Source organism: Dipodomys spectabilis, unplaced genomic scaffold (genome assembly GCF_019054845.1).
Source record: "Dipodomys spectabilis isolate Male_0828 unplaced genomic scaffold, ASM1905484v1 ptg000098l, whole genome shotgun sequence".
NCBI lineage: Eukaryota > Metazoa > Chordata > Mammalia > Rodentia > Heteromyidae > Dipodomys > Dipodomys spectabilis.
In genome coordinates this window covers 6,131,506-6,159,491 of record NW_024870775.1, presented here as the reverse complement: position 1 = coordinate 6,159,491, position 27,986 = coordinate 6,131,506, and the positions used below count along the sequence as shown (strand labels likewise).

General features: G+C 49.7%; 1 protein-coding gene across 1 annotated transcript in view; it reads left to right on the top strand.

Annotated features, from left to right (window-relative positions):
- Muc17 (mucin 17, cell surface associated) overlaps window positions 1–27,502 on the top strand; it is a 37,016-nt gene extending 9,514 nt beyond the window's left edge. Inside the window, exons 3-15 of the mRNA XM_042686718.1 lie at window positions 415–11,199; window positions 11,539–11,598; window positions 12,464–12,652; window positions 13,795–13,916; window positions 14,982–15,040; window positions 19,367–19,518; window positions 20,179–20,247; window positions 20,377–20,539; window positions 21,919–22,080; window positions 22,194–22,281; window positions 24,556–24,568; window positions 25,139–25,215; window positions 27,461–27,502. Of these exons, the coding sequence (XP_042542652.1) occupies window positions 415–11,199; window positions 11,539–11,598; window positions 12,464–12,652; window positions 13,795–13,916; window positions 14,982–15,040; window positions 19,367–19,518; window positions 20,179–20,247; window positions 20,377–20,539; window positions 21,919–22,080; window positions 22,194–22,281; window positions 24,556–24,568; window positions 25,139–25,215; window positions 27,461–27,502 (11,981 nt within the window). The remainder of the gene's footprint in view (window positions 1–414; window positions 11,200–11,538; window positions 11,599–12,463; window positions 12,653–13,794; window positions 13,917–14,981; window positions 15,041–19,366; window positions 19,519–20,178; window positions 20,248–20,376; window positions 20,540–21,918; window positions 22,081–22,193; window positions 22,282–24,555; window positions 24,569–25,138; window positions 25,216–27,460) is intronic.
- The last annotated feature ends 484 nt before the right edge of the window (window positions 27,503–27,986 follow it).

Here is a 27,986-nt window from a genome sequence, read left to right as displayed (position 1 = left end):
TGGCAGAATGGTGGGGGGAGGCAAAGTGCAGATTTCAGCCTGGCACTGGTGGCTCACGCCTGTAATCCTAGCAACTCAGGAGGCTGAGATCTGAGGATCGTGATTCAAAGCCAGCCTGGTCAGGAAAGTCTGTGAGATACGTATCTCCAATAAACCACCAGAAAACTAGAGGTGGCACTGTGGCTTAAGTGGTAGAGCACTCACCTTGAGCTGAAGAGCTGAGGGACAGGGCTCAGGCCCAGAGTTCAAGTGCCAAAACCAACAAACAAAACAAACAACAACAGCACAGCTAGGCAGCACTTCCCCAGCCCACGATGAAAATTCCCATGTTCACAAGATGAAACTGCATCACTAGATGTCAGGGCACAACATTCTTTGAGCAAGGCACTCAATCTGCTGATTCTTCCACTACAGAAGGAAGGAATCATTCATCAGCCGCACTGATCTCCAGGGATGATGAGACCAGTTCTACCAATTCCATCACATCCCTGCTGAGTACACAGAAAACAACCACACCTGTGACAGCAAATCCTGAAGTCAGTTCATCTTCAACTATGGAGGTCAATACTACACCTGTTCCCAATACAACAGAAGGAAATAATCCATCATCACCGAACTTGGTGTCCAACACGAAGGTGAGCAGTCCTTCTGATGTCCCTACCTCGCCTCCTACTCCAGGAACCACTATTTTGACTACAACACCAAAGGTCAGCTCATCTTCAATTGTGGAGGTCACCACCACCACTGTTTCTAACCAACCAGAAGGGAGTACTCCATCATCCATGACCCTGCCCACAAGCACATTGGTGACCAAGTCTCCTGATATCACCACCTTGCCCCTCAGCACTGAGGACACAACCACACCTGTGAGTACAACTCCTGAAATCACTTCATCTTCTCCTATGGAGGTCACCACCACCTCTGTTTCTACACCACCGGAAGACAGTTCTCTATCATCTATCACCTTAGTTTCCAGCACGACAGTGACCAGACCTCCTGATGTCACCACCTTGCCTTCCACATCCGGTCCCACAACCACACCTTTGACTACAACCCCACAAGTCAGTTCATCTTCAATGGTGGAGGTCACCACCACTACTGTTTCTAACCAACCAGAAGGGAGTACTCCATCATCCACTACACTGTCCTCAAGCACATCAGTGACCAGTCCTCCTGATGTCACCACCTTGCCCCTCTCCACTGAGGCTACAACCACACCTGTGAGTACAACTCCTGAAATCACTTCGACTTCTCCTGTGGCGGTCACCACCACACCTGTTTCCACACCACCAGAAGGAAGTTCTCCATCATCCACCACCCTGTTCTCAAGCACAGTAGTGACAAGTACTCCTAGTGTCACCACATTGGCCCTCAAGCCAGAGGACAAAACCACACCTGTGACTATAACTCCTGAAGTCAGTTCATCTTCAACAGTGGAGGTCATGACCACCTCTGTTTCCACACCACCAGAAGAAAGTTCTCTATCATCTACCACCTTGGTTTCTAGCACAACAGGGACCAGTCCTCCTGATGTCACCACCTTATTTCCTACTTCCGGGGTCACAACCACACCTTTGACTACAACCCCAGAAGTCAGTCCATCTTCAACTGTGGAGGTCACCACCACCACTGTTTCTACCCAAACGGAAGGCAGTACTGCATCATCCACCACCTTAGTTCCCAGCACGACAGTGACCAGTCCTTCTGGTGTCAACACCTTGCCTTCCACTCCAGAGGCCACAACCACACCTGTGAGTACAACTCCTGAAATCACTTCATCTTCTCCTGTGGAGGGCACCACCACCCCTGTTTCCACACCACCAGAAGGAAGTTCTCCATCATCCACCACGTTAGTTCCCAGCATGACAGTGAACAGTCCTTCTGGTGTCACCACCTTGTCTCCCACTCCAGAGGCCACAACCACACCTTTGACTACAACCTCAGAAATCAGTTCATCTTCTCCTGTGGAGGGCACCACCACCCCTGTTTCCACACCACCAGAAGGAGCTACTCCATCATCCACCACCCTGTCTGAAAGCACATCGGTGACCAGTCCTCCTGATTTCACCACCTTGCCCCTCACCACTGAGGTCACAACCACACCTTTGACTACAACCTCACAAGTCAGTTCATCTTCAACTGTGGAGGTCACCACCACCTCTGTTTCCACACCACCAGAAGGAAGTTCTCCATCATCCTTGACCCTTTCTGGGAGCACAGTAGTGACAAGTACTCCTGGTGTCACCACATTGCCCCTCAACACAGAGGACACAACTACACCTCTGACTATAACTCCTGAAGTCAGTTCATCTTCAACAGTGGAGGTCATGACCACCTCTGTTTCCACACCACCAGCAGAAAGTTCGCTATCATCTACCACCGTGGTTTCTAGCACAACAGTGACCAGTCCTCCTGATGTCACCACCTTATCTCCGACTTCTGGGGTCAAAACCACACCTTTGACTACAACCCCACAAGTCAGTTCATCTTCAACTACTTCCACTGTTTCTACCCAAACGGAAGGAAGTACTCCATCAGCCACAACCCTGGCCTCAAGCACATCAGTGATCAGTCCTCCTGATATCACCACCGTGCCCCTCACCACTGAGGTCACGACCACACCTGTGAGTACAACTCCTGAAATCACTTCATTTTCTCCTGTGGAGATCACCACCACACCTGTTTCCATACCACCAGAAGGCAGTACTCCATCATCCACCACCTTAGTTCCCAGCATGACAGTGACCAGTCCTCCTAGTATCACCACCTTGCCCCTCACCACTGAGGCCACAACCACACTTGTTAGTACAACTCCTGAAATCACTTCATCTTCTCCTGTGGAGATCACCACCACTCCTGTTTCCACACCACCAGAAGGAAGTTCTCCATCATCCACCACCTTAGTTCCCAGCACAACAGTGACCAGTCCTTCTGGTGCCAACACCTTGTCTCCCACTCCAGTGGCCACAACCACACTTTTGACTACAACCCCACAAGTCAGTTCATCTTCAACAGTGGAGGTCACCACCACCACTCTTTCTACCCCACTAGAAGGAAGTACTCCATCATCCACAACACTGTTCTCAAGCACATCATTGATCAGTACTCCTGATATCACCACCTTGCCTCTCACCACTGAGGCAACAACCACACCTGTGAGTACAACTCCTGAAATCACTTCATCTTCTCCTGTGGAGGTCACCACCACTCCAGTTTCCACACCACCAGAAGGAAGTTCTCCATCATCCACCACGTTAGTTCCCAGCACAACAGTGACCAGTCCTTCTGGTGTCACCACCTTGCCTCCCACTCCAAAGGCCACAACCACACCTTTGACTACAACCTCAGAAATCAGTTCATCTTCAACTGTGGAGGTCACCACCACCACTCTTTCTACCCCACTAGAAGGAAGTACTCCATCATCCACAACACTGTCCTCAAGCACATCAGTGACCAGTCCTCCTGATGTCACCACCTTGCCTCTCACCACTGAGGACACAACCACACCTGTGAGTCTAACTCCTGGAATCACTTCATCTTCTCCTGCGGAGGTCACCACCACCAATGTTTCCACACCACCAGAAGGAAGTACTCCATCATCCACCACTCTGTCTGCAAGCACATCAGTGACCACAACTCCTGAAATCACCACCTTGCCTCTCACCACTGAGGCCACAACCACACCTGTGAGTACAACTCCTGAAATCACTTCATCTTCTCCTGTGGAGGTCACCACCACTCCTGTTTCCACACCACCAGAAGGAAGTTCTCCATCATCCACCACCTTAGTTCCCAGCACAACAGTGACCAGTCCTTCTGGTGTTAACACCTTGTCTCCCACTCCAGTGGCCACAACCACACCTTTGACTACAACCTCAGAAATCAGTTCATCTTCAACTGTGGAGGTCACCACCACCCCTGTTTCCACACCACCAGAAGGAAGTACTCCATCATCCCCAACCCTGTCCACAAGCACATCGGTTACCAGTCCTCCTGATATCACCACCTTGCCCCTCACCACTGAGGCCACAACCACACCTGTGAGTACAACTCCTGAAATCACTTCATCTTCTCCTGTGGAGGTCACCACCACCCCTGTTTCCACACCACCAGATGGAGCTACTCCATCTTCAACCACCGAGTCCTCAAGCACAGTAGTGACAAGTACTCCTGGTGTCACCACATTGCCCCTCAACCCAGAGGACACATCCACACCTCTGACTATAACTCCTGAAGTCAGTTCATCTTCAACACTGGAGGTCATGACCACCTCTGTTTCCACAACACCGGAAGAAAGTTCGCTATCATCTACCACCTTGGTTTCTAGCACAACAGTGACCAGTCCTCCTGATGTCACCACCTTATCTCCTACTTCTGGAGTCAAAAACACACCTTTGACTACAACCCCAGAAATCAGTTCATCTTCAACTGTGGAGGTCACCACCACCACTGTTTCCACACCACCAGAAGGAAGTACTCCATCATCCCCAACCCTCTCCGCAAGCACATGGGTGACCAGGCCTCCTGATATCACCACCTTGACCCTCACGACTGAGGCCACAACCACACCTTTGACTACAACCCCACAAGTCAGTTCATCTTCAACAGTGGAGGTTACCACCACTACTGTTTCTACCCCACTAGAAGGAAGTACTCCATCATCCACAACACTGTTCTCAAGCACATCATTGATCAGTACTCCTGATATCACCACCTTGCCTCTCACCACTGAGGCAACAACCACACCTGTGAGTACAACTCCTGAAATCACTTCATCTTCTCCTGTGGAGGTCACCACCACTCCAGTTTCCACACCACCAGAAGGAAGTTCTCCATCATCCACCACGTTAGTTCCCAGCACGACAGTGACCAGTCCTTCTGGTGTCACCACCTTGTCTCCCACTCCACAGCCTACAACCACACCTTTGACTACAACCTCAGAAATCAGTTCATCTTCTCCTGTGGAGATCACCACCACCCCTGTTTCCACACCACCAGAAGGAGCTACTCCATCATCCACCACCCTGTCTGAAAGCACATCGGTGACCAGTCCTCCTGATGTCACCACCTTGCCCCTCACCACTGAGGCCACAACCACACCTTTGACTACAACCCCAGAAGTCAGTTCATCTTCTACTGTGGAGGTCACCACCACCACTGTTTCTACCCAACCAGAAGGAAGTACTCCATCATCCACAACACTGTCCTCAAGCACATCAGTGACCACAACTCCTGATATCACCACCTTGCCCCTCTCCACTGAGGCCACAACCACACCTGTTAGTACAACTCCTGAAATCACTTCATCTTCTTCTGTGGAGGTCACCACCACTCCTGTTTCCACACCACCAGAAGGAAGTTCTCCATCATCCACCACGTTAGTTCCCAGTATGACAGTGACCAGTCCTTCTGGTGTCACCACCTTGTCTCCCACTCCAGAGGCCACAACCACACCTATGACTACAGCCTCAGAAATCAGTTCATCTTCAACTGTGGAGGTCACCACCCCCACTGTTTCTACCCCACCAGAAGGAGCTACTCCATCATCCACCACCCTGTCTGAAAGCACATCGGTGACCAGTCCTCCTGATGTCACCACCTTGCCTCTCACCACTGAGGACACAACCACACCTGTGAGTACAACCCTTAAAATGACTTCATCTTCTCCTGTGGAGGTCACCACCACCCCTGTTTCCACACCACCAGATGGAGCTACTCTATCTTCTACCACCTTGTCCTCAAGCACAGTAGTGACAAGAACTCCTGGTGTCACCACATTGCCCCTTAACCCAGAGGACACAACGACACCTTTGACTATAACTCCTGAAATCAGTTTATCTTCAACAGTGGAGGTCATGACCACCTCTGTTTCCACACCACTGGAAGAAAGTTCTCTATCATCTACCACCTTAGTTGCCAACACGACAGTGACTAGGCCTCCTGATGTCACCACCTTGCCTCCCACTTCCGGGGCCACAACCACACCTTTGACCACAACCCCAGAAGTCACTTCATCTTCAATTGTGGAGGTCACCACCACCACTGCTTCTACCCAACCAGAAGGAAGTACTCTATCATCCCCGACCCTGTCCACAAGCACATCATTGACCAGTACTATTGATATCACCACCTTGCCCCTCACCACTGAGGCCACAACCACACCTGTTAGTACAACTCCTGAAATCACTTCATCTTCTTCTGTGGAGGTCACCACCACTCCTGTTTCCACACCACCAGAAGGAAGTTCTCCATCATCCACCACCTTAGTTCCCAGCACAACAGTGACCAGTCCTTCTGGTGTTAACACCTTGTCTCCCACTCCAGTGGCCACAACCACACCTTTGACTACAACCTCAGAAATCAGTTTATCTTCAACTGTGGAGGTGACCACCACCCCTGTTTCCACACCACCAGAAGGAAGTACTCCATCATCCCCAACCCTGTCCACAAGCACATCGGTTACCAGTCCTCCTGATATCACCAACTTGCCCCTCACCACTGAGGCCACAACCACACCTTTGACTACAACCCCACAAGTCAGTTCATCTTCAACTGTGGAGGTCACCACCACTCCAGTTTCCACACCACCAGAAGGAAGTTCTCCATCATCCACCACCTTAGTTCCCAGCACGACAGTGACCAGTCCTTCTGGTGTCACCACCTTGCCTTCCACTCCAGAGGCCACAACCACACCTTTGACTACAACCCCACTAGTCAGTTCATCTTCAACTGTGGAGGTCACCACCACCACTGTTTCTACCGAACCAGAAGGAAGTTCTCCATCATCCACAACACTGTTCTCAAGCACATCATTGACCAGTACTCCTGATATCACCACATTGCCTCTCACCACTGAGGCGACAACCACACCTTTAACTACAACCCAAGAAGTCAGTTCATCTTCAATTGTGGAGGTCACCACCACCACTGTTTCTACCCAACCAGAAGGAAGTACTCCATCATCCACAACACTGTCCTCAAGCACATCAGTGATCAGTCCTCCTGATATCACCACCTTGCCCCTCACCACTGAGGCCACAACCACACCTGTGAGTACAACTCCTGAAATCACTTCATCTTCTCCGGTGGAGGTCACCACCAGCACTGTTTCCACACCACCAGAAGGCAGTACTCCATCATCCACCACCTTAGTTCCCAGCACGACAGTGACCAGTCCTTCTGGTGTCACCACCTTGTCTTCCACTCCAGAGGCCACAACCACACCTGTGAGTACAACTCCTGAAATCACTTCATCTTCTCCTGTGGAGGTCACCACCACTCCTGTTTCCACACCACCAGAAGGAAGTTCTCCATCATCCACCACCTTAGTTCCCAGCACAACAGTGACCAGTCCTTCTGGTGTTAACACCTTGTCTCCCACTCCAGTGGCCACAACCACACCTTTGACTACAACCTCAGAAATCAGTTCATCTTCAACTGTGGAGGTCACCACCACCCCTGTTTCCACACCACCAGAAGGAAGTACTCCATCATCCCCAACCCTGTCCACAAGCACATCGGTTACCAGTCCTCCTGATATCACCACCTTGCCCCTCACCACTGAGGCCACAACCACACCTGTGAGTACAACTCCTGAAATCACTTCATCTTCTCCTGTGGAGGTCACCACCACCACTGTTTCCACACCACCAGAAGGCAGTACTCCATCATCCACCACCTTAGTTCCCAGCACGACAGTGACCAGTCCTTCTGGTGTCAGCACCTTGCCTTCCACTCCAGAGGCCACAACCACACCTGTGAGTACAACCTCAGAAATCAGTTCATCTTCTCCTGTGGAGGTCACTACCACCCCTGTTTCCACACCACCAGAAGGAAGTACTCCATCATCCACCACCCTGTCCGCAACCATATCAGTGACCAGTCCTCCTGATATTACCACCTTGCCTCTCACCACTGAGGACACAACCACACCTGTGAGTACAACCCTTAAAATGACTTCATCTTCTCCTGTGGAGGTCACCACCACCCCTGTTTCCACACCACCTGATGGAGCTACTCCATCTTCAACCACCGAGTCCTCAAGCACAGTAGTGACAAGTACTCCTGGTGTCACCACATTGCCCCTCAACCCAGAGGACACATCCACACCTCTGACTATAACTCCTGAAGTCAGTTCATCTTCAACACTGGAGGTCATGACCACCTCTGTTTCCACAACACCGGAAGAAAGTTCGCTATCATCTACCACCTTGGTTTCTAGCACAACAGTGACCAGTCCTCCTGATGTCACCACCTTATCTCCTACTTCTGGAGTCAAAAACACACCTTTGACTACAACCCCAGAAATCAGTTCATCTTCAACTGTGGAGGTCACCACCACCACTGTTTCCACACCACCAGAAGGAAGTACTCCATCATCCCCAACCCTCTCCGCAAGCACATGGGTGACCAGGCCTCCTGATATCACCACCTTGACCCTCACCACTGAGGCCACAACCACACCTTTGACTACAACCCCACAAGTCAGTTCATCTTCAACAGTGGAGGTCACCACCACTCCTATTTCCACACCACCAGAAGGAAGTTCTCCATCATCCACCACCTTAGTTCCCAGCACAACAGTGACCAGTCCTTCTGGTGCCAACACCTTGTCTCCCACTCCAGTGGCCACAACCACACTTTTGACTACAACCCCACAAGTCAGTTCATCTTCAACAGTGGAGGTCACCACCACCACTCTTTCTACCCCACTAGAAGGAAGTACTCCATCATCCACAACACTGTTCTCAAGCACATCATTGATCAGTACTCCTGATATCACCACCTTGCCTCTCACCACTGAGGCAACAACCACACCTGTGAGTACAACTCCTGAAATCACTTCATCTTCTCCTGTGGAGGTCACCACCACTCCAGTTTCCACACCACCAGAAGGAAGTTCTCCATCATCCACCACGTTAGTTCCCAGCACGACAGTGACCAGTCCTTCTGGTGTCACCACCTTGTCTCCCACTCCACAGCCTACAACCACACCTTTGACTACAACCTCAGAAATCAGTTCATCTTCTCCTGTGGAGATCACCACCACCCCTGTTTCCACACCACCAGAAGGAGCTACTCCATCATCCACCACCCTGTCTGAAAGCACATCGGTGACCAGTCCTCCTGATGTCACCACCTTGCCCCTCACCACTGAGGCCACAACCACACCTTTGACTACAACCCCAGAAGTCAGTTCATCTTCAACTGTGGAGGTCACCACCACCACTGTTTCCACCCAACCAGAAGGAAGTACTCCATCATCCACAACACTGTCCTCAAGCACATCAGTGACCACATCTCCTGATATCACCACCTTGCCCCTCTCCACTGAGGCCACAACCACACCTGTTAGTACAACTCCTGAAATCACTTCATCTTCTTCTGTGGAGGTCACCACCACTCCTGTTTCCACACCACCAGAAGGAAGTTCTCCATCATCCACCACGTTAGTTCCCAGTATGACAGTGACCAGTCCTTCTGGTGTCACCACCTTGTCTCCCACTCCAGAGGCCACAACCACACCTATGACTACAACCTCAGAAATCAGTTCATCTTCAACTGTGGAGGTCACCACCCCCACTGTTTCTACCCCACCAGAAGGAGCTACTCCATCATCCACCACCCTGTCTGAAAGCACATCGGTGACCAGTCCTCCTGATGTCACCACCTTGCCTCTCACCACTGAGGACACAACCACACCTGTGAGTACAACCCTTAAAATGACTTCATCTTCTCCTGTGGAGGTCACCACCACCCCTGTTTCCACACCACCAGATGGAGTTACTCTATCTTCTACCACCTTGTCCTCAAGCACAGTAGTGACAAGTACTCCTGGTGTCACCACATTGCCCCTTAACCCAGAGGACACAACGACACCTGTGACTATAACTCCTGAAGTCAGTTCATCTTCAACAGCGGAGGTCACGACTACCTCTGTTTCCACACCACTGGAAGAAAGTTCTCTATCATCTACCACCTTAGTTGCCAGCACGACAGTGACCAGGCCTCCTGATGTCACCACCTTGCCTCCCACTTCCGGGGCCACAACCACACCTTTGACCACAACCCCAGAAGTCACTTCATCTTCAATTGTGGAGGTCACCACCACCACTGCTTCTACCCAACCAGAAGGAAGTTCTCTATCATCCCCGACCCTGTCCACAAGCACATCATTGACCAGTACTATTGATATCACCACCTTGCCCCTCACCACTGAGGCCACAACCACACCTGTTAGTACAACTCCTGAAATCACTTCATCTTCTTCTGTGGAGGTCACCACCACTCCTGTTTCCACACCACCAGAAGGAAGTTCTCCATCATCCACCACCTTAGTTCCCAGCACAACAGTGACCAGTCCTTCTGGTGTCACCACCTTGCCTCCCACTCCAAAGGCCACAACCACACCTTTGACTACAACCTCAGAAATCAGTTCATCTTCAACTGTGGAGGTCACCACCACCACTCTTTCTACCCCACTAGAAGGAAGTACTCCATCATCCACCACACTGTCCTCAAGCACATCAGTGACCAGTCCTCCTGATGTCACCACCTTGCCTCTCACCACTGAGGACACAACCACACCAGTGAGTCTAACTCCTGGAATCACTTCATCTTCTCCTGCGGAGGTCACCACCACCAATGTTTCCGCACCACCAGAAGGAAGTACTCCATCATCCACCACTCTGTCTGCAAGCACATCAGTGACCAGTCCTTCTGCTATCACCACTTTGCCCCTCACCACTGAGGCTAAAACCACACCTGTTAGTACAACTCCTGAAATCACTTCATCTTCTTCTGTGGAGGTCATCACCACCCCTGTTTCCACACCACCAGAAGGAAGTACTCCATCTTCCACCACCGTGTCCTCAAGCACAGTAGTGACAAGTACTCCTGGTGTCACCACATTGCCCTTCAGCCCAGAGGACACAACCACACCTGTGACTATAACTCCTGAAGTCAGTTCATCTTCAACTGTGGAGGTCACCACCACCTCTGTTTCCACACCACAAGAAGGAAGTACTCCATCATCCACAAGCCTGTCGTCAAGCACAGTAGTGACAAGTACTTCTTATACCACCTCATTCTCCCTCCCCCCAGAGGACACAAGCACTCCTGTGACCATAACTCCAGAAATCACTTCAGCTTCAACCATGCAGGTTACTACCACTCCTGTGTTTCCACCTACTTACGGAAGTACGACTTTCTCTACCACCTTGGTCTCCAGCACTCCTGTGACCAGTTTACCTGAGTCTAGCACACACTCCTCTTCTTCCGTGCACCCAAACACACATCCAACCACCACTTCCATGGGCAGTTCAGCTCCTTCAACTGTGACTTTCACAAGTCCCCATGTAGGCAGCCCTTCTACGTTCAGTACTCCTCTTCCAACTACCCTTGTATCCAGTACCTCTTCCCAACCCATCATTGCTACCTCTTCAGCCACTAGCACCTCTCTCTTACCCACCACATCCCCCAGCACTCCAACTGTTCCCTCCACACCTGTGACTACAACCACTTCATCTGTTACCACAGCCACCACCACTACTATCACCACCAGCGTTACCACCTCCATGCTTCCAACCACCACACAGGGTAAGTGTATGTTTAAATCATATTTGCTTTAATCTCCATTTCTTTTGACATTCCATTTCTGTGTGTGTGTGTGTGTGTGTGTGTGTGTGTGTGTGTGTGTGTGCATGTGTGTATGTGTTACCTAATCTTTTCCTCCAATGTTCTTTTTCTGTTTTTTTTTTTCATTTGTACTTTTTTTTTTAAATCACAGCTACTACCACTATCATCACCTCTACTCTCCCAACCCCCACACCAGGTAAGCACCTCTTAAAATATTTGGTTTAATCTCCATTTCTTTTTGTATTATGTTCCATGTTTTTGCGCTTTCTACTGATCTTTTCTTCCACTGCTCTTTTTCTATTTGTTTGTTTTTTTTTGTCCATCTTTTGTAATCACCTACTTCTGAATTGTCTAACTCACTGTTATTTCCAGTCCTTTCTTGTTTTTCTTCTTAGATAATGGTACACTTATTTTCTTAGCAGGTGAGATCCCTAGGAACTATCTCTCTGTCCTGTTCCTTCTTTCCTATTCCCTGCAAGTCTCTCCTGTGTTACCTTTGTTCCTGTCATAAGGTCATTAGCTCTGTGTCTTTCTTTTATATTTTTCTCAGATTTTCATGGGCTTTCTCCTTTCTCCCCCAATAAGTGTGAATTCCATTTTTTTCACAATATAATACCATCAACCTCAATCATAGGTGCCCAGGGGTCTTTTCATTTTGTGTCATCTTTTTGTATATGTGTATATATGCTGGTCCTGGACTTGAACTCCAGGCCTCAGCACTGAGTCTGAGCTTTCTATCATTCAAGGCTGGTGCTCTACCTCTTGAGCACTGTTTGCACTCATTCTCACGCACATACCTGGCTGATCAGGATCTTGTCTCTTTCAGTTCAATGCATGAATGGAGGACTGTTGGTTGGAGGCGTGTGTGAATGTCCTGTGGGCTTCTCGGGAGATCGGTGTCAGAATGCTCTCATTATCTGCCAAAATGGCGGCTCCTGGGATGGGCTCAAGTGCCAGTGTACCAGCCTCTTCTACGGACCAAGGTGTGAGGACGTGGTGGAGAGTATCGAGTTAGGTGAGTAATCTTGGCCTCTCATACCCTCTGCCAGGCCCAGCATGATGCAGCCAGAGAGCCTGCTGTCCCTTATGGTACATAGCCAGGAATCTAGCCTCCTTTTTTTTTTTCTCTCCTTTTTCATTTTCCTTTTGTCTTTCTCTCTTTTATCATCATCATCATTATCATCATCATCATCATCATCATCATCATCTTGGTGCTGGTACTAGATTCTAAACTCAGGGCTTAGGTACTATCCCTGAGCTTTTTTCACTCAAGGCTGGCACTCTCCACTTGAGCCACAGCTCCATTTCCAGCTTTTAGTGGTTCAATGGAGATAAGAGTCTCATGGTCTTTCCTGCCCAGGCTGGCTTCAACCTTGATCCTCAGATCTCAGCTTCCCGAGTAGATAGGATAACAGGTGTGAGCCACTGGCACCTGGCTGGCAGAAGTGTGTGTGTGTGTGTGTGTGTGTGTGTGTGTGTGTGTGTGTGTTAGCAATTGTGTATAAATGATAGACAAATCCAGTAGAAACCATACTTGAGATCTGGAATTTGGTTTTGCTCCAAGGCTAGCACCATCCTTCCTTACAGTGCTCAGCTCAACTATGTCCTCACTCTTCAAGCTATGCTCCTGACCTATGGTCTTCTGTGGACTAGATGGATGAAAAGCATTGTTACAATTATAATGTTCAACTTACGGGGCTGGGAAGGTGGCTCAGTGCATGAAGCCCTGGGTTCGATTCCTCAGTACCACATAAGCAGAAAAAGCCAGAAGTGGCACTGTGGCTCAAGTGGTAGAGCGCTAGCCTTGAGCTGAAGAGCTGAGGGACAGTGCCAGGCCCCATGACTGACAAAAAAAAATAGTTCAACTTACGATGGGTGTATCAGGCTGTAACCCCATTGTAAGTCGAGGACCATCTGCATTCAGTGGAGGAGCAAGCCTGCAATTCATTGGGAAGTTCTGAGCTCCCCTAGGCTCCATCTATGAGCCCTGAAGAGTGTAGCAAGCTTCTTTTTCCCTCCAGAGGAGAGCGGGAGCCCCCCCCACCCCCCACTCCAGTCACCTTTGTACCCAGGGTAAGGTTATGGGGGTGCCAATCTCTATAGCAGGGAGCTGAGAGGGGGTGTGTGCTCACTGGGTAGTGCTTCTGTCTCCCACAGAACAGACCGTCTCTGCCCAGGTAGATCTGACCGTGACAGTCACCACTGAACAGTTCAGCAGTGAGCTACAGGACCGGAATTCCAAGAGATTTAAGGAGTTCAATGAGACCTTCACAAAACAGGTAAAACTGGGGCTGGGAAGGTGGCTCAGTGGTAGAGTGCTTGCCTTGAATGCATGAGGCCCTGGGTTCGATTCCTCAGCACCATATAAGCAAAAAGAAAAAAGCTAGAAGTGGCGCTGTGGCTCAAGTGGTAGAGTACTAGCCTTGAGCTGAAGAGCTGAGGGACAGCGCCCAGGCCCAGAGTTCAGGCCCCATGACTGGACCCCCCCCCAAAAACAAACAGGTAAAACTGAGGCAGCAAGATGCCCAAGAACTAACAGTTTCTTCTAGGGAGGGTTCTGGATGGGTTAAAAAAGGATTGAGCCACGTACCGGTGGTGCACACCTGTTATCCTAGCTACTCATGAGGCTGAGATCCAAGGATCACTCTTCAAAGCCAGCTCAGACAGAAAAATCTGTAAGACTCTTATCTACAATTAACTACCAGACAGCCATAAGTGGAACTATGGGTCAAGAGGTAGCTTTGAATAAAAAAAACCTCAGGGAGGGGCTGAGAAGGTGGCTCAGTGGTAGAGTGCTTGCCTTGCATGCATGAGACCCTGGGTTCAATTCCTCAGCACCACATAAGCAGAAAAAGCTAGAAGTGGCGCTTTGGCTCAAGTGGTAGAGCCCTAGCCTTGAGCAGAATTGCTGAGGGACAGCGCGCAGGCCCAGAGTTCAGGCCCCACGACCAACAACAACAACAACAAAAAAACCTCAGGGACAGTGCTGAGGCCTTGAATTCAAGCCCCAGGACCAAGACAAAAACAGACAGATGGGGACAGAGGGAAGGAAAGAGGAAAAGAGGAGGAAGGGAGGGAGGGAAGAAGGAAAGGCAGAAACTAAAGGATTGTTAGACAACGACTTGCCCAGCTTGCCTAAATTCTCAGGATTAGTGTGGGAGAGGGGGATGTGGCGAAGCTGGTCTGTGGAGCCAGGTGGGGCTGGCCTCTAGGAATGGGGCTCCCATGTAGTCAGCATATCTCTGGTACAGGAACGTTGCAGGGATAGGCCACCACTCCATGGAAAGTTCCAGCAGATACCAAGGGGGAATGTTGGCCTGACACAATGGCCCCTTGTCTTTCAGATGGACCAGATCTACGCCGGTATCCCCGAGTATGGAGGAGTGAACATCACAAGGCTGAGGTAAATGGGATGGGAAGGCTGCTAGTTGAGGTCAAGGTACCTGTAGTACTGCTCCCTCCTGCAGCCACTCCCGAGTGTGCTACCAGACCCCCTTGCTGGGCCCCTTCCACTCTGTGAACATCCCTACTCCTTGTCCACCTTTCTTTCCTTCCTCCCTTCCTCTCTTCCCTCCCTCCTTCCTTTCCTCCCTTCCTCTCACTCCCCCCCCTCCCCTGTCTCTTTCTTTCAAGACATAGTCTTACTATGCAACCCAAGCTGGCCTTGAACTCACAGTCCTCCTGAGGGCTGGGAGTACAGCCTAACTTTCCTCTTCTTAGGAGAACACACATTAGGTCAGAGGTTCAACAGCCTCCCTTTGACTTTGTCACATTCAAAGGCCTTATTTCCAAGGGTGGCCAGAGCCTCGGGTCTGGGGAGGGGAGGGGATTTGTCATAGTTTTAATGTGGTCAGACTCTCCATCACAGGAGCAAAATACCTAACAATGGACTTTAGGAAAGAAGGATTTGTTTGGGCTCAGTTTTTCAGAGGTTTCAGTCCATCAAGGCAGATGTGGGGAGTGTTTTCCCTCATAGTAGCCAGGAAGTGGGAGGTAAGGGAGAAGGAGAAAGGGAAGGAGAGGGGAGAAGAGAATCAAGTTGACAAAGTTGACAATCAAGATTAACTGTCTGGTCAGGCACCAGTGGCTCATGCCTGTAATCCTGGCTACTCAGGAGGCGAGGACTGGAGTTGGAAGCCAGCCCAGGCAGGAAAGTCTATGAGACTCATCTCCAATTAATCTCAGAAAAAGCCAGACGTGGCTCAAGTGGCAGAGTACTAGCCTTGAGCAAAACAACCCCAAGGACAGTAGCCAGTCCCAGAGTTGAAGCCCAGGACTGCCCCCCCCCCCAGACAAATTTAACTGTCCAAATCCAGAAGGGAACTCTCCCTCTAAGAGTACAGAAGCAGTGTGTGAGCGAGCCACGTTGCATGACTGTCCACATGGCATGGACATGGGAGCCAAGGCGCAGAGGCACATGGAGTCTTCCCCAAAGATTATAAAATGGTAGAGTCAAACTCAAAACAAAAATACTGTTGGGAACAGACAGACATCCTGGAAAAGCTCCAGGCCAAGTATGGGATGGATGCCAGGTCTTTCCACACACAGTGAAACTGAGCCTCCAGGAGGCTTATGGACTTGTCCATGGCCACCTTGCCATTGGGGGCAACTGCCAGTATGCCCATCCCAGCTCCACTCCAGAAGAGGGCATTGGTGTTGCCTAGTCAATGCCCAGGTTCACCACCAAGAGGGTATAATGGGATTACCACTTCCTTCTTTCTTTCTTCCTTTTTTCCTTTCTTTCTTTCTTTTTTTTGCTGGTCGTGGGGCCTGAACTCTGGGCCTGGGCACTGTCCCTCAGTTCTTAGCTCAAGGCTAGTGCTCTACCACTTGAGCCACAGCACCACTTCCATTTTATTCTGCTTCTGTGGTGCTGAGGAATCGAACCCAGGGCCTCACGCATGCAAGGCAAGCACTCTACCACTGAGCCACCTTCCCAGCCCTAACCACTTCTTTCTAATGAAAGATAGTCTTGAACTTAAAATTCCCTCTGGTCTTTTCCAAATCCCATGTTGTTTTGTTCCACGAGTTCTTCTAGCTCTAGGATTCATTCTGTATGCTGTATGGGATGTACAGTCATATCTGTTGGTGTCATATTTATGGATTCAGTGAACTGTGGATTGAAAATGTTCTGGGGAAAAAAATATTTGCACCTAGCTGGGCACTGGTGGCTCACTCCTGTAATCCTAGCTACTCAGGAGGCTGAGATCTGAGGATCGCGGTTCAAAGCCAGCCCGGGCAGGAAAGTCTGTGAGACTCTTATCTCCAATAAACCACTAGAAAACCAGAAGTGGCACTGTGGCTTAAGCAGTAGAGTGCTCACCTTGAGCTGAAGAGCACAGGGACAGCGCCCAGGCCCAGAGTTCAAGCCCCACAACCCCCCTCCCCCCCAAAAAAATATACTTGCATCTAGACTGAATATTCAGAAGTTTCTTTTTTCCCCTTGTCATCATTCCCTAAACAACATAGAATGACACCTATTTTCATAGCATTCATGTTACATATGATACATAATCTAGAGATGATTTCAAGTATGTGGAAGAATCCAGGCATGGTGGTGTGTGCCTGGAGTAACAGATTCTCAGAATGCTGAGGTACAAGGATTGCTTCAGCCCAGGATTTTGAGGCCAAACCTGAACAACATAGTGAGACCTTATGTCAAAATAAATGAATGAATAGATATATCTCTATCTATGAGATAGATGATAGATAGATAGATAGATAGATAGATAGATAGAAAGATAGGACTGGGTATAGTGGCACAAAGCTTTAACCCTAGTTCTTAGGTGGCGACAGGAAGATCTTGAGATAGAGAAACGTCTTGAGTTCAAGATTGTCAAAGATCTTTAGGCTGGGTTCTTGTGAAAGTTCTGACTCTAAGTCTTGAGACTTTTGATTAAAATGTTAGCCTTTTAGATATCAGATGTCACTTCGGAATTACTAAAATGGCGGGGGTGGGAGAGGGGGAATGTAGTTGTGGAGATGGAAGGGAATGGATGGTAGGGGAAACACAAAGGAGGAGGCAACAATGTTTGATAAGAAATGTACTCATTACCGGGGCTGGGAAGGTGGCTCAGTGCTAGAGCGCTTGCCTTGCATGCATGAGGCCCTGGGTTCGATTCCTCAGCACCACATAAGCAAAAAGAAAAAGCCGGAAGTGGCGCTGTGGCTCAAGTGGTAGAGTGCTAGCCTTGAACTGAAGAGCTGAGGGACAGTGCCCAGGCCCAGAGTTCAGGCCCCACAACCGGACCCCCCCCCCAAAAAAAAAGAAATGTACTCATGACCTTGCTCAAGTGATTGTAACCCCTCTGTACAGTATTTTCACAATAAAAAACTTATTTAAAAAAAGAATTACAAAAATAGGCTGGGTACAGTGGCTCACACTTGTCATCCCAGTTACTCAGGAGGCTGAGAACAGGTTTGTAGTTCAAAGCCAACCAAGACAGGAAAGTCCATGCAACTTTTATCTTTTTTTTTTTTTTTTGTCGGTTGTGGGGCTTGAACTCTGGGCCTGGGTGCTGTCCCTCAGCTCTTCAGCTCAAGGTGAGCACTCTATCAACTTAAGCCACAGCACCACTTCCAGTTTTCTGAGTGGTTTATTGGAGATAAGAGTCTCATGGAGTTTCCTGCCCAGGCTGGCTGGCTTTGAACCGGGATCCTCAGAGTTCAGCCTCCTCCTGAGTAGCTAGGATTACAGACATGAGCCACGGATGCCTGGCTTAACTTTTATCTCTTAAACACCAAAAAGCTGGGAGTGGATCTGTGCCTCAAGTGCTAGCCTTGAGAGAAAAAGTTCAAGGACAGTATCCAGACCCCAAGTTCAAGCCTCAGGACCAGTATAACAAAAATAAAGAAATAAAATTACACTTGTTAGCAAAATGAGCTCCCTTCCCATGGCTTAGCACTCTCCTTGCCTTCTCCAGCGCTCAGCAAGCTCCCTTCCTAGGCAACACCAGACCTATGTAGTAAAGGCAGTAAATAATCAACTTCCAGCCCCCTTTCCCTTGGGATGGCACTTCTCTGGGGCAGCAACCACCATAGAAGCCAACAAGAGCCCCTTAGAGTGACCTTCAGGTCTGGGCAGCTGCAGGACCCCTTATCTACTGTCTGGGCAGCAGCCATGAATCCTAGTCCACCATGATGAAGCCCTTGGCCCACACGTCCACACTGGGGTCTCCACCTCCTAGCCCCTTCTAGCCCCTCCTAAACCTCCTAGGTTATATAGATCACCTCAGACAATGGGCGGCGCTTCTTCTCACTTCTCCCTTGTGGGAAGCCGAGTCTTGCTGGCCCCTTTTCCAGCAATAAATCCTTCTTTGTTTTCTGTGCCTGGATGTCTCTGTGATTCTCTGGCAAAGTCTATTTAATCTTTCGACACTAATAGCTATGATTTTTTAAATGTGTGTGTGCGCGCTCGCGCGCGCGTGTGTGTGCTGGCTTTTTGGAGATAAAGAGTCTCATGGACTTTCTTGTTCCATCTGGATTTGAACCTCGATTTTCAGATCTCAGCCTCCTGATGAGCTGAGCTGACAGGTGTGTCACTGGTGATGGGCTCCAGAGCCTAACTCTTGTAGGGAGGGAGTTTTAGAGGCTCAATCATTTGTTTTCATGAGGACTGCAGAAGGTCTAGTGCAGGCCTGGAACACAGCATTGGCCATGGCTCCCCACAGCTGCGAGGGGAGGCTGGGGAGCCCGGCATGGTGTGTGAGAGTTATCCCTCTGCCTTCAGTTCTGGCAGTGTGGTGGTGGAGCACGAAGTCATCCTGAAGGTCCAGTACGTCCCAGATTACAAGGAAGTATTCAACAAGGCCAAAGCAGAAGTAGAGGAAAAAATCCAGACTGCAACGCAACAGCAGATAAGCGTCAATAACTCCTGCTCCTGTAAGCAAGGGGAGAGGAGGGGCAGGGAGGAGGGAGGAGGAAGAGGGGAGGAGGGAGAGGAAGGAGCCTAGTGCCCCCCCACCCCTGGAATGGGTTATTCCAGCAGAACCCTGGAAAGGGGGACTTAAAAAGACAAGTAGAGATGCAGAAGACCTGCAGAGGTCCTGCAGAGTCCCTTCACCCATATTAAGGGGTCCGGGATCTTGGGTCTGCTAGAAAACCATGAGTCAGCATGACTCAGCAAGGCTCAGTGTGACCCAGCATGACTCAGCAAGACTCCATGTGACCTCAGCATGACTCAGCAAGGCTCAGTGTGACCCAGCATGACTCAGCATGAGTCAGCAGGACTCAGCAAGACTCCGTGTGACCTCAGCATGAGTCAGCAAGGCTCAGTGTGACCCAGCATGACTCAGCATGAGTCAGCAGGACTCAGCAAGACTCAGCATGACACTGCAAATATTCCGTTTTAGGGGCTGGAGGGGAAAGGGAAAAGGAACCAGGGAGCCCCGGGACACGGAGGGTGGTGGATTCGGGGAGCTAGGAGGGAGTCTGGCCTTGCACCTTGGCACCAGCCAGCTTCCCAGTCCCCCAGCGCAGCCCTGAGTCCTCACCCAAGGGTGCTGAACAAGGCCATCACAAACTCTCCTGTCTCTCTCCCAGCCATCCTCTGCTTCAATTCAACTGCCACCGTGGTGCAAAACTTTACTGTTGCTGAGAACAATTTTGAAGGTAGGGTTCCCCATGGAGCCGAGGAAGGCTGTGGGGATGACCAGGGTTGGAAAGCGGGGGCTGGAGAAGCCAGGGGGAGCACCCTGCACCCCCTCTTCCTCCCTGGCTTCTTCTTGTTCCCTCCCTCAGAGGAATGCCAGAAAAAGGCTGGGGAGGATTTTGCACCCTACTTCCGGGTGGAGTTCCTGAAGGGCAAGCTGTACTGCGTCACGCCCTGCATGGCCGGCTTCAACTTCTCCAAGGACTGTCACTATGGAAAGTGCCAGCTACAGCGCTCTGGGCCCCGCTGCCTGTGAGTACCCACCACCCCAGGAGCCAGGGGCGCCCCTGGCTCCATCTCCCCACTGCCTTCAGCCTCTAATGGGGCAGGTTAAGAGCCAAGACACGCACTCATTGTAAACACACATCCAGCCACAGTGGCATGCCTGTAATCCCAGCTCTTAGGAGGTTCCTGCCAGAGCCTCCTGAGTGCCAAGCCAGTGCAAGACTCTGTCTCAAATAATTTACAATTGACTTAAAGAGAGATGATCCTGCTGGGAACTGGTGGCTGTCATCCTTACTACTCAGGAGGCTGAGATTTGAGGATCACAATTTAAAGCCAACCCATGTAGGAAAGTCCATGAGACTCTTATCTCCAATTAATCAGCAACAAGCTGGACCTGGAGCTTTGACTCAAGTGGTAGAGCACCAGCCTTGAGGGAAAAATCTCAGGGACAATGCCCAGCACCTGAGTGTAAGACCCATTACTGGCACACACAAAAATTAAATTAATTATTAATAAATAAAACAGAGATGACTCTACCAAGCAAAAGTTGTAGCAGAGAATCGTGTACTAGCTGAGACCTGAGGGGTCATTCTAGACCAGGCCTTAGACAAGGAAGGGAACAAGGTTTATTTACTTTGTATGTGGGTCCAGGTACCAGGGCTTGTACTCAGGGCCTAGACATTGTCCCTTGCTTTTATTCACTCAAGACTGATGCTCTAAGCCGGGCGCTGGTAGCTCATGACTATAATCCTAGCTACTCAGGAGGCTGAGATCTGGGGATCATGGTTCAAAGCCAGCACGGGCAAGAAAGGCTGTGAGACTCTTATCTCCAATAAACCACCAGAAAATCAGAAGGGGTGCTGTGGCTCAAGCACTACAGTGCTACCCTTGAGCTGAAGAGCTGAGGGACAGCACCCAGGCCCAGAGTTCAAGACCCACAACCAACAACAACAACAACAGAAGACTGATGCTCTAGCACTTGAGCCATGGTGACGCCACTTCCAGTTTTCTGGTGGATTATTGGAGATAAGAGTCTCATGAACTTTCCTGCCTGGGCTGGCTTTGAACCATAATCCTCAGATCTCAGCCTTCTGAGTGGCCAGGATGACAAGTGGGAGCCACAGGTGCCTTGGGATTTTAGAGGGGCTGGAGGGAGAGGAAGAGCTTCAGGGCAGGGCAGGAGCTGGGGTTCAGGGCTGGGAGGTGCGTGGGAAACTGGAAATCCATCCACCTGGCAGGCCAAGCCCTAGGGTTGAGCCAATGTCCTGAGGCCTGAGGCTCTGGATTGGGCTCACTGGAAGACCAGCTGAGGAGGCGGTGCCTGCGCCCTGCCCGTGCCCTGTGCCCTGGAGCCCCTATCCTGCAGTTCCCCAGGGCTGCGGGCTGACCTCTCTGTGCTCTTGCAGCTGTTTGAGCACCGACACGCACTGGTACCAAGGGGAGACTTGCGAGTGGGGCATCCAGAAGAGCCTGGTGTTCGCGCTCGTGGGTGCAGCAGTCGTGGTGGTGTTGGTGGCCCTCGTTGTCCTCGGCTTCTTCACCTTCCGCTTCAAGAGGAAGGCCCAAAGGTGAGCCACCCCCACATCCGTCCTCCAACACCCGCAGGATCTACTTGTGTCCCCTCCGTGCCCTGTCCTTGATCATAATGGGTTCACTGTGGGTGTGGGATGTCTTCCAACAGGCAAAAGCTCAAAGTGTCGCAGTTATACAAATGGAATGAAGAGGAGGGTAGAGCAGCTCCTGGAACCTTCCAGAACATTGGTTTCGATGTGTCAGAAGGTATGGGCAATCCCATCGGGACTCAGAATGACTCAAGTTGTGTGTGGGAGGGCACATGGGGAGATTATGGGGCTCCGAGGAGGGGAGGGAAGAAGCATGCCACCACACTGGAAACCCCATTTCCTCAACTGGCTCCAGCAACACCAAGGAATGAGGTACCAACACAGGGCCTACAGGAAGCATTGTGGTTCTAGATCATTCTAGATCATAAGTGCTGAGCCAATCATGGGTGAAGTGGTTCACAGGTGAGTTTCATCTCAGCCAAGAGATCAGCATTAGGCTATTTCAGTGTGAGCGTACATTGAAGTTTCTTTTCTTTTCTTTTCTTTTCTTTTTTTTAGGGGGGGGGGTCCGGTTGTGGGGCCTGAACTCTGGGCCTGGGCGCTGTCCCTCAGCTCTTCAGCTCAAGGCTAGCGCTCTACCACTTTAGCCACAGCGCCACTCCTGGCTTTTTTTTTCCTGCTTTGTGGTGCTGAGGAATCGAACCTAGGGCCTCAGGCATGCAAGGCAAGCGCTCTACCACTGAGCCACCTTCCCAGCCCTACATTGAAGTTTCTAGCAGTGAAGTCTGTAAAACTTCAGAAGACAGAAAACCATGGAATGAGGAAATTTCTGGAAGGAAAATGTTAACTTCTAAGAAGGAGAAGATTAGAATGAGAATAAGGTCCAGTCAGCCCATATAAGGTCAAGAAAGAGAAGAAAGGGAAAAAAAGGCTGGGACAATGGGAGATAATAATAAGATGGCTGGAAGTAATCCAATCCACCAATAAACACAGTAACTGTAAATGGATACGAATAATGGATTATAAACCAAGCAGCAGTGTTCATACCTGGAATCCCAGCTACTCAAGAGGCTGAGATCTGAGGACTGCATTCAAAACCAGACTGGGCAGGAAAGTCTGAGAGACTCTTATCTTCAGTTCACCACCAAAAAGCAAGTGGAGCTGTGGCTAAAATGGTATAGCACCAGCCTTGAATCAAAAAGCTCAGGGAAGCCGGGTGCCGGTGGCTTATACCTGTATTCCCAGCTATTCAGGAGGCTGAGATCAGAGGATCACAGTTCAAAGCCAGCTCGGGCAGGAAAGCCCGTGAGACTCTTTATCTCCAATAAATGACTAGAAAACCAGAAGCGGTGCTGTGGCTCAAGCAGTGGAGCTCTCACCTTGAGCTGAAGAGCTCAGGGAAAGTGCCCAGGCCTGGAGTTCAAGCCCCACAACCGACCAAAAAAAAAAAAAAAAAGCTCAGGGACAAGCGCCTAGGCCCTAAATTCAAGCCCTAGAACACAGTCACACACATACACACACAAAGAGGAAAATGATTTATACAAGATTGAGCTGTTCCTTATGGGTGAAAGGCACATGAAAAACAGGGAAATCTTTTGTGGAAAATAGAAAAAAATTCACACACAAATGAATAAAACATGGCATAGAAAACCTGTACAAACAGCCTTGTACAAGGCCACAAAAAAGTTTCCATATATTTCCCCAAAACTACCTACATCAGATTCTTATTTTCTGACCATGATCCAAGAAACTTAGACCTTGATAACAAATATTTCTGACAAATGACGGTGAAGACAACACCAACAATACGTACACACACACACACACACACACACACACACAAAGGGTTTCTTTTTTCTTTTTTCTTTTTTTGTCGGTCGTGGGGCTTGAACTCTGGGCTTGAGCACTGTCCCTCAGCTCTTCAGCTCAAGGCGAGCACTCTACTGCTTGAGCCATAGCGCTACTTCCGATTTTTCTAGTGGTTTATTGGAGATGAGTCTCACATGGACTTTCCTGCCCGGGCTGGCTTTGAACCATGATCCTCAGATCTCAGCCTCCTGAGTAGCTAGAATTACAGGCCTGAGCCACCAGCACCCAGCTCCACAAAGGATTTCTTTGGGAAAGAAAAAGTTAAGTTTCTACAACACTTAGCCAAGAGGCTGAGAATATGGTTTAGTGGCAGAGTGCTTGCCTAAGTATGCATGAAGCCCTGGGTTTGATTTCTCAGTACCACATACACAGAAAAATCTGGAAGTGGCGCTGTGGCTCAAGTGGTAGATGCTAGCCTTGAGCAAAAGAAGCTCAGGGACAGTGCCCAGGCCCCAAGTTCAAGCCCTAGGACTGGCCAAACAAACAAGAAAGAACCAAATGAGAAATCATAGCGACAGCAAATACTTGGAGGAGCACCATGTGCCAGTGGCTCACGCCTGTAATCCTAGCTATTCATGAGGCTGAGATCTGAGGATCACGGTTCAAAGTCAGCCCAGTCAGGAAAGTCCAAGAGACTCTTATCTCCAATTAACCACCAGAAAACGGGAAGTGGCGCTGTGGCTCAAGTGGTAGATTGCTGGCCTTGAGCTGAAGAGCACAGGGACAATGCCCAAGCCCAGAGTTCAAGCCCCACAACCAACAAAAAAAGAGAGAGAGAGAGAGAGAGAAGAAATAAAATACTTAGATATAGATTATCACAGAGCTACTTGCTGTCAAAATACAGCTACCACTGTATTTATGAATTTCTAGCCTTACCATGTTTGTGTCAGGCCCTGAGCTGGATAGAGCAGACCTATAATCCCAGCTACTTCAGAGGCAGGGATAGAAGCATCACAATCAGCTCACAACCAATGCAACCTCAACTTCTAGGAATAACAGGGCAAAAGCGTGAGACCCTATTTGAAAATGAAATTTGAAAATGCGGTATAGTTCAAGTCGGGGAGCACTTGCCTAGCAAGCTTGGAGTCTGGGTCCAGCTTATCTTGCTAACCAGCTTTCTTTGTGTGGTGACCTCCCTCTCCCCCTCCTTCTCTTCCCCTTCTTCCCCCTCTCTTCCTTCCCCCTCCTCCTCTAGGGGAAGACTACATTCACCTGGACTCCATGTACAGCACCTTCCAGCCCTCCCTGAGCCACATAGACCTGGAAAGAAAGGTGAGACCAGCCTGATGCTTCCTCCCCTCAACTTCTGCCTTCAGAGAATCAAAGCCCTGCACAGCTGGCTGGTCCCTGGACCCACAAAATGGACATGGGGGGGTGGGATCGGCCTTCCCTGCACCCCTGTACTTTCAGGCTCTGCGGCTTCCTTCTCAGCTTCCAGTATGTCCTTGGTGGCTTATTTGTTTTGTTTTTAACTTCTGTTTGGGGCAATATTGGAGTTTGACCTTGGCACCCTGTGCTTGCTAGGCAGGGGCTCCACCACCTGAGCTGTTCATTTTTGATTTAGGTATTTCTTTCAGATAGAGCATCTCACTCACGCCTGGGCCAGCCCGGACCACGATCCTCCTATTTGTACTGGCTTCACATCTGGGATGGCAGGCGTGAGCCACCGTGCTTAGCTTTCAGCCTCAGCTGAAATGTGGGCTCACCAACATTTTTGTCTAGTTTGGCCTCAAATCATGATCCTTTGGCCCTCCATTTCCCAAGTAGCCAGGATTACAGGCATGAGCCACTGTGTCTGGCTGTTATATTAGTTTAGTTTTGAGACAGGGTCTTGCTATGTAGCTCATGCTGACCCCAAACTTGCAATCGTCCAGCTTCAGAGTCTTGAGTGCCGGGCTTGCAGGCCTGTGTTGCCAGGATATTTTATTTTGGAAGCAAACATGAATGTCGAAATTATGATATGGTACATACTTACAGGCCCTATGCAGAGAATGGGGTTCAGCAGTTGCTGTATTTTCTTCCTTCATGTCTGTCTATCCATCCAGTTTTTGCTGGACAACCTGACCATCTGTTGCAAATGTTCTCACACTCGCTCCCTAAACACTTGCCTGGATTTTTCCCAAACACTGTCATTCACCCAATAAATTGATAGTAATTCCTTAAAATTACCCAATATCCCATTTCCCCCTAGGGCTGCAGGAGCATATCCGTTATAACACATTATAACATTCAGATATGGATACAACAAGTTTTACTCATTGGTTTTTGTTGCCCTTCTTTGGTCTTTTTATCTTGAATTGGGTATTTTCTACTTAGGAGGCTAAGCATGGGAGGATCACAGTTTGAGGCCAGATAAACCGGGTGGGGTGGTGGTGAAGTGGGGAAGTTAGCAAAACTGCATCTCAACCAATGGCTAGGTGCAAAAGCATGTGCCTGTCATCAACAGCAACTCCGGGAAATGCAAATAGGAGGATCACAGGCTGGCTGGGCATGAAATAAGACCCTATCTCAAAAATAACCAATGCTGCTGGGCGCTGGTGGCTCACGCCTGTAATCCTAGCTACTCAGGAGGCTGAGATCTGAGGATCGCGGTTCAAAGCCAGCCTGGGCAGGAAAGACCGTGAGACTCCTATCTCCAATAAACCACCAGAAAACCGGAAGTGGCGCTGTGGCTCAAGTGGTAGAGCGCTCGCCTTGAGCTGAAGAGCTGAGGGACAGCGCCCAGGCCCAGAGTTCAAGCCCCACGACCGACAAAAAAATATATATATAACCAATGCAAAAAGTGGCTCTGGAGGTGCGGCTCGAGTGGCAGAGTGTCTACCTCAAGTGCTACAAAATAACATCTATTTGAGTGCAGGAGGGTGGGCATGAAGGCTGTCCCACACTCTGGGCTTGTCTGGTTATGAATCTCAGTCCTCTGGGCTCCTGGAAACTAATGATCACACTTAAACTGGCCACCTGGGTAAAAATGACTCTTCTGTAATGACATCAACATTATTTCAAAGAGACAGGGGATTTTTAAAATATAGTACTGGAGTTTGAACTCAGGGAGGGCCTCCCACTTGCTTGGCTTTCTTGCTTGGCTAATGCTCTGCCACTTGAGCCATACCTGAAACCTAGCTTTTTGCTGGGTTCATTGGAAATGGAGTCTCACAGATTCATTGGAAATGGAGCCTCACAGATTTATTTGGCCTTGAGCAGTGATCCTCCAGATTTCAGCCTTCTGAGTGGTTAAGATCACAGCCATGAGCCCCACTGGTGCCCAGCCTACCAGGAGCTGTGTCTTGGAGGCTCAGAAGAAATACTGGCATCAGATGAGCGATGCCCTGCAGAGATTTGGGGCACGAAACAGACGTGTGGCCAGCCTGCTTGCAAGCCCCACCCTTGGGTGTGCAGTTAGGCCAGTATTTGTATTTTACCCCATGTAACAAGATGAATTTTGTAAATGAGCGCCTCAGATGCCTCCAAAACCAAGTTGTGGGGCCCCCAGGCTTCACCTGGCTCTGTCTCTTCCCAGGTCCAAATCCAGAGGCCAGAGGTGGTCATGACGTCCCTGTGAGGCTCGGCTCGGAGGGAGGGATCACAGCGGCGTGTGAGGCTGTGGGGAGCTGAGGCCGCTGGAGCATGGCTGGAATGAGCAGTTTCCAGGGGACTTAATGTGAAACCAAGAGGACTGAGAGACTCCACCAGGAGCGCATGGGCGCCAGGATAGGAACTTCAGCACCCAGGACAGCGCCCAGCCCGCCCCAGCCCAGGCCCAGCGCCCTTCCACGCCCGGTCCCAGGCCTGGTCCCTGCAGGATTCACACACTCTTTGAAAGGTTAGGACTGTTAATGAGATTATTTAATGCAAAAGACAGTGTGTGAAAGGAAATGGACTCATTGCCTGACTCGTGTAATTGTTAACTCTCTGTATATCACCTCTATCGTAATAAAGCAAATTGCCTTTTAAAAATAAAATTTTTTTTTTATGGATTTTGGACTGTCATAACTAAACCAGGCAGAAGCAGCTTTGGGACGTTCTTAGGATTTCCAGAGCTTTCT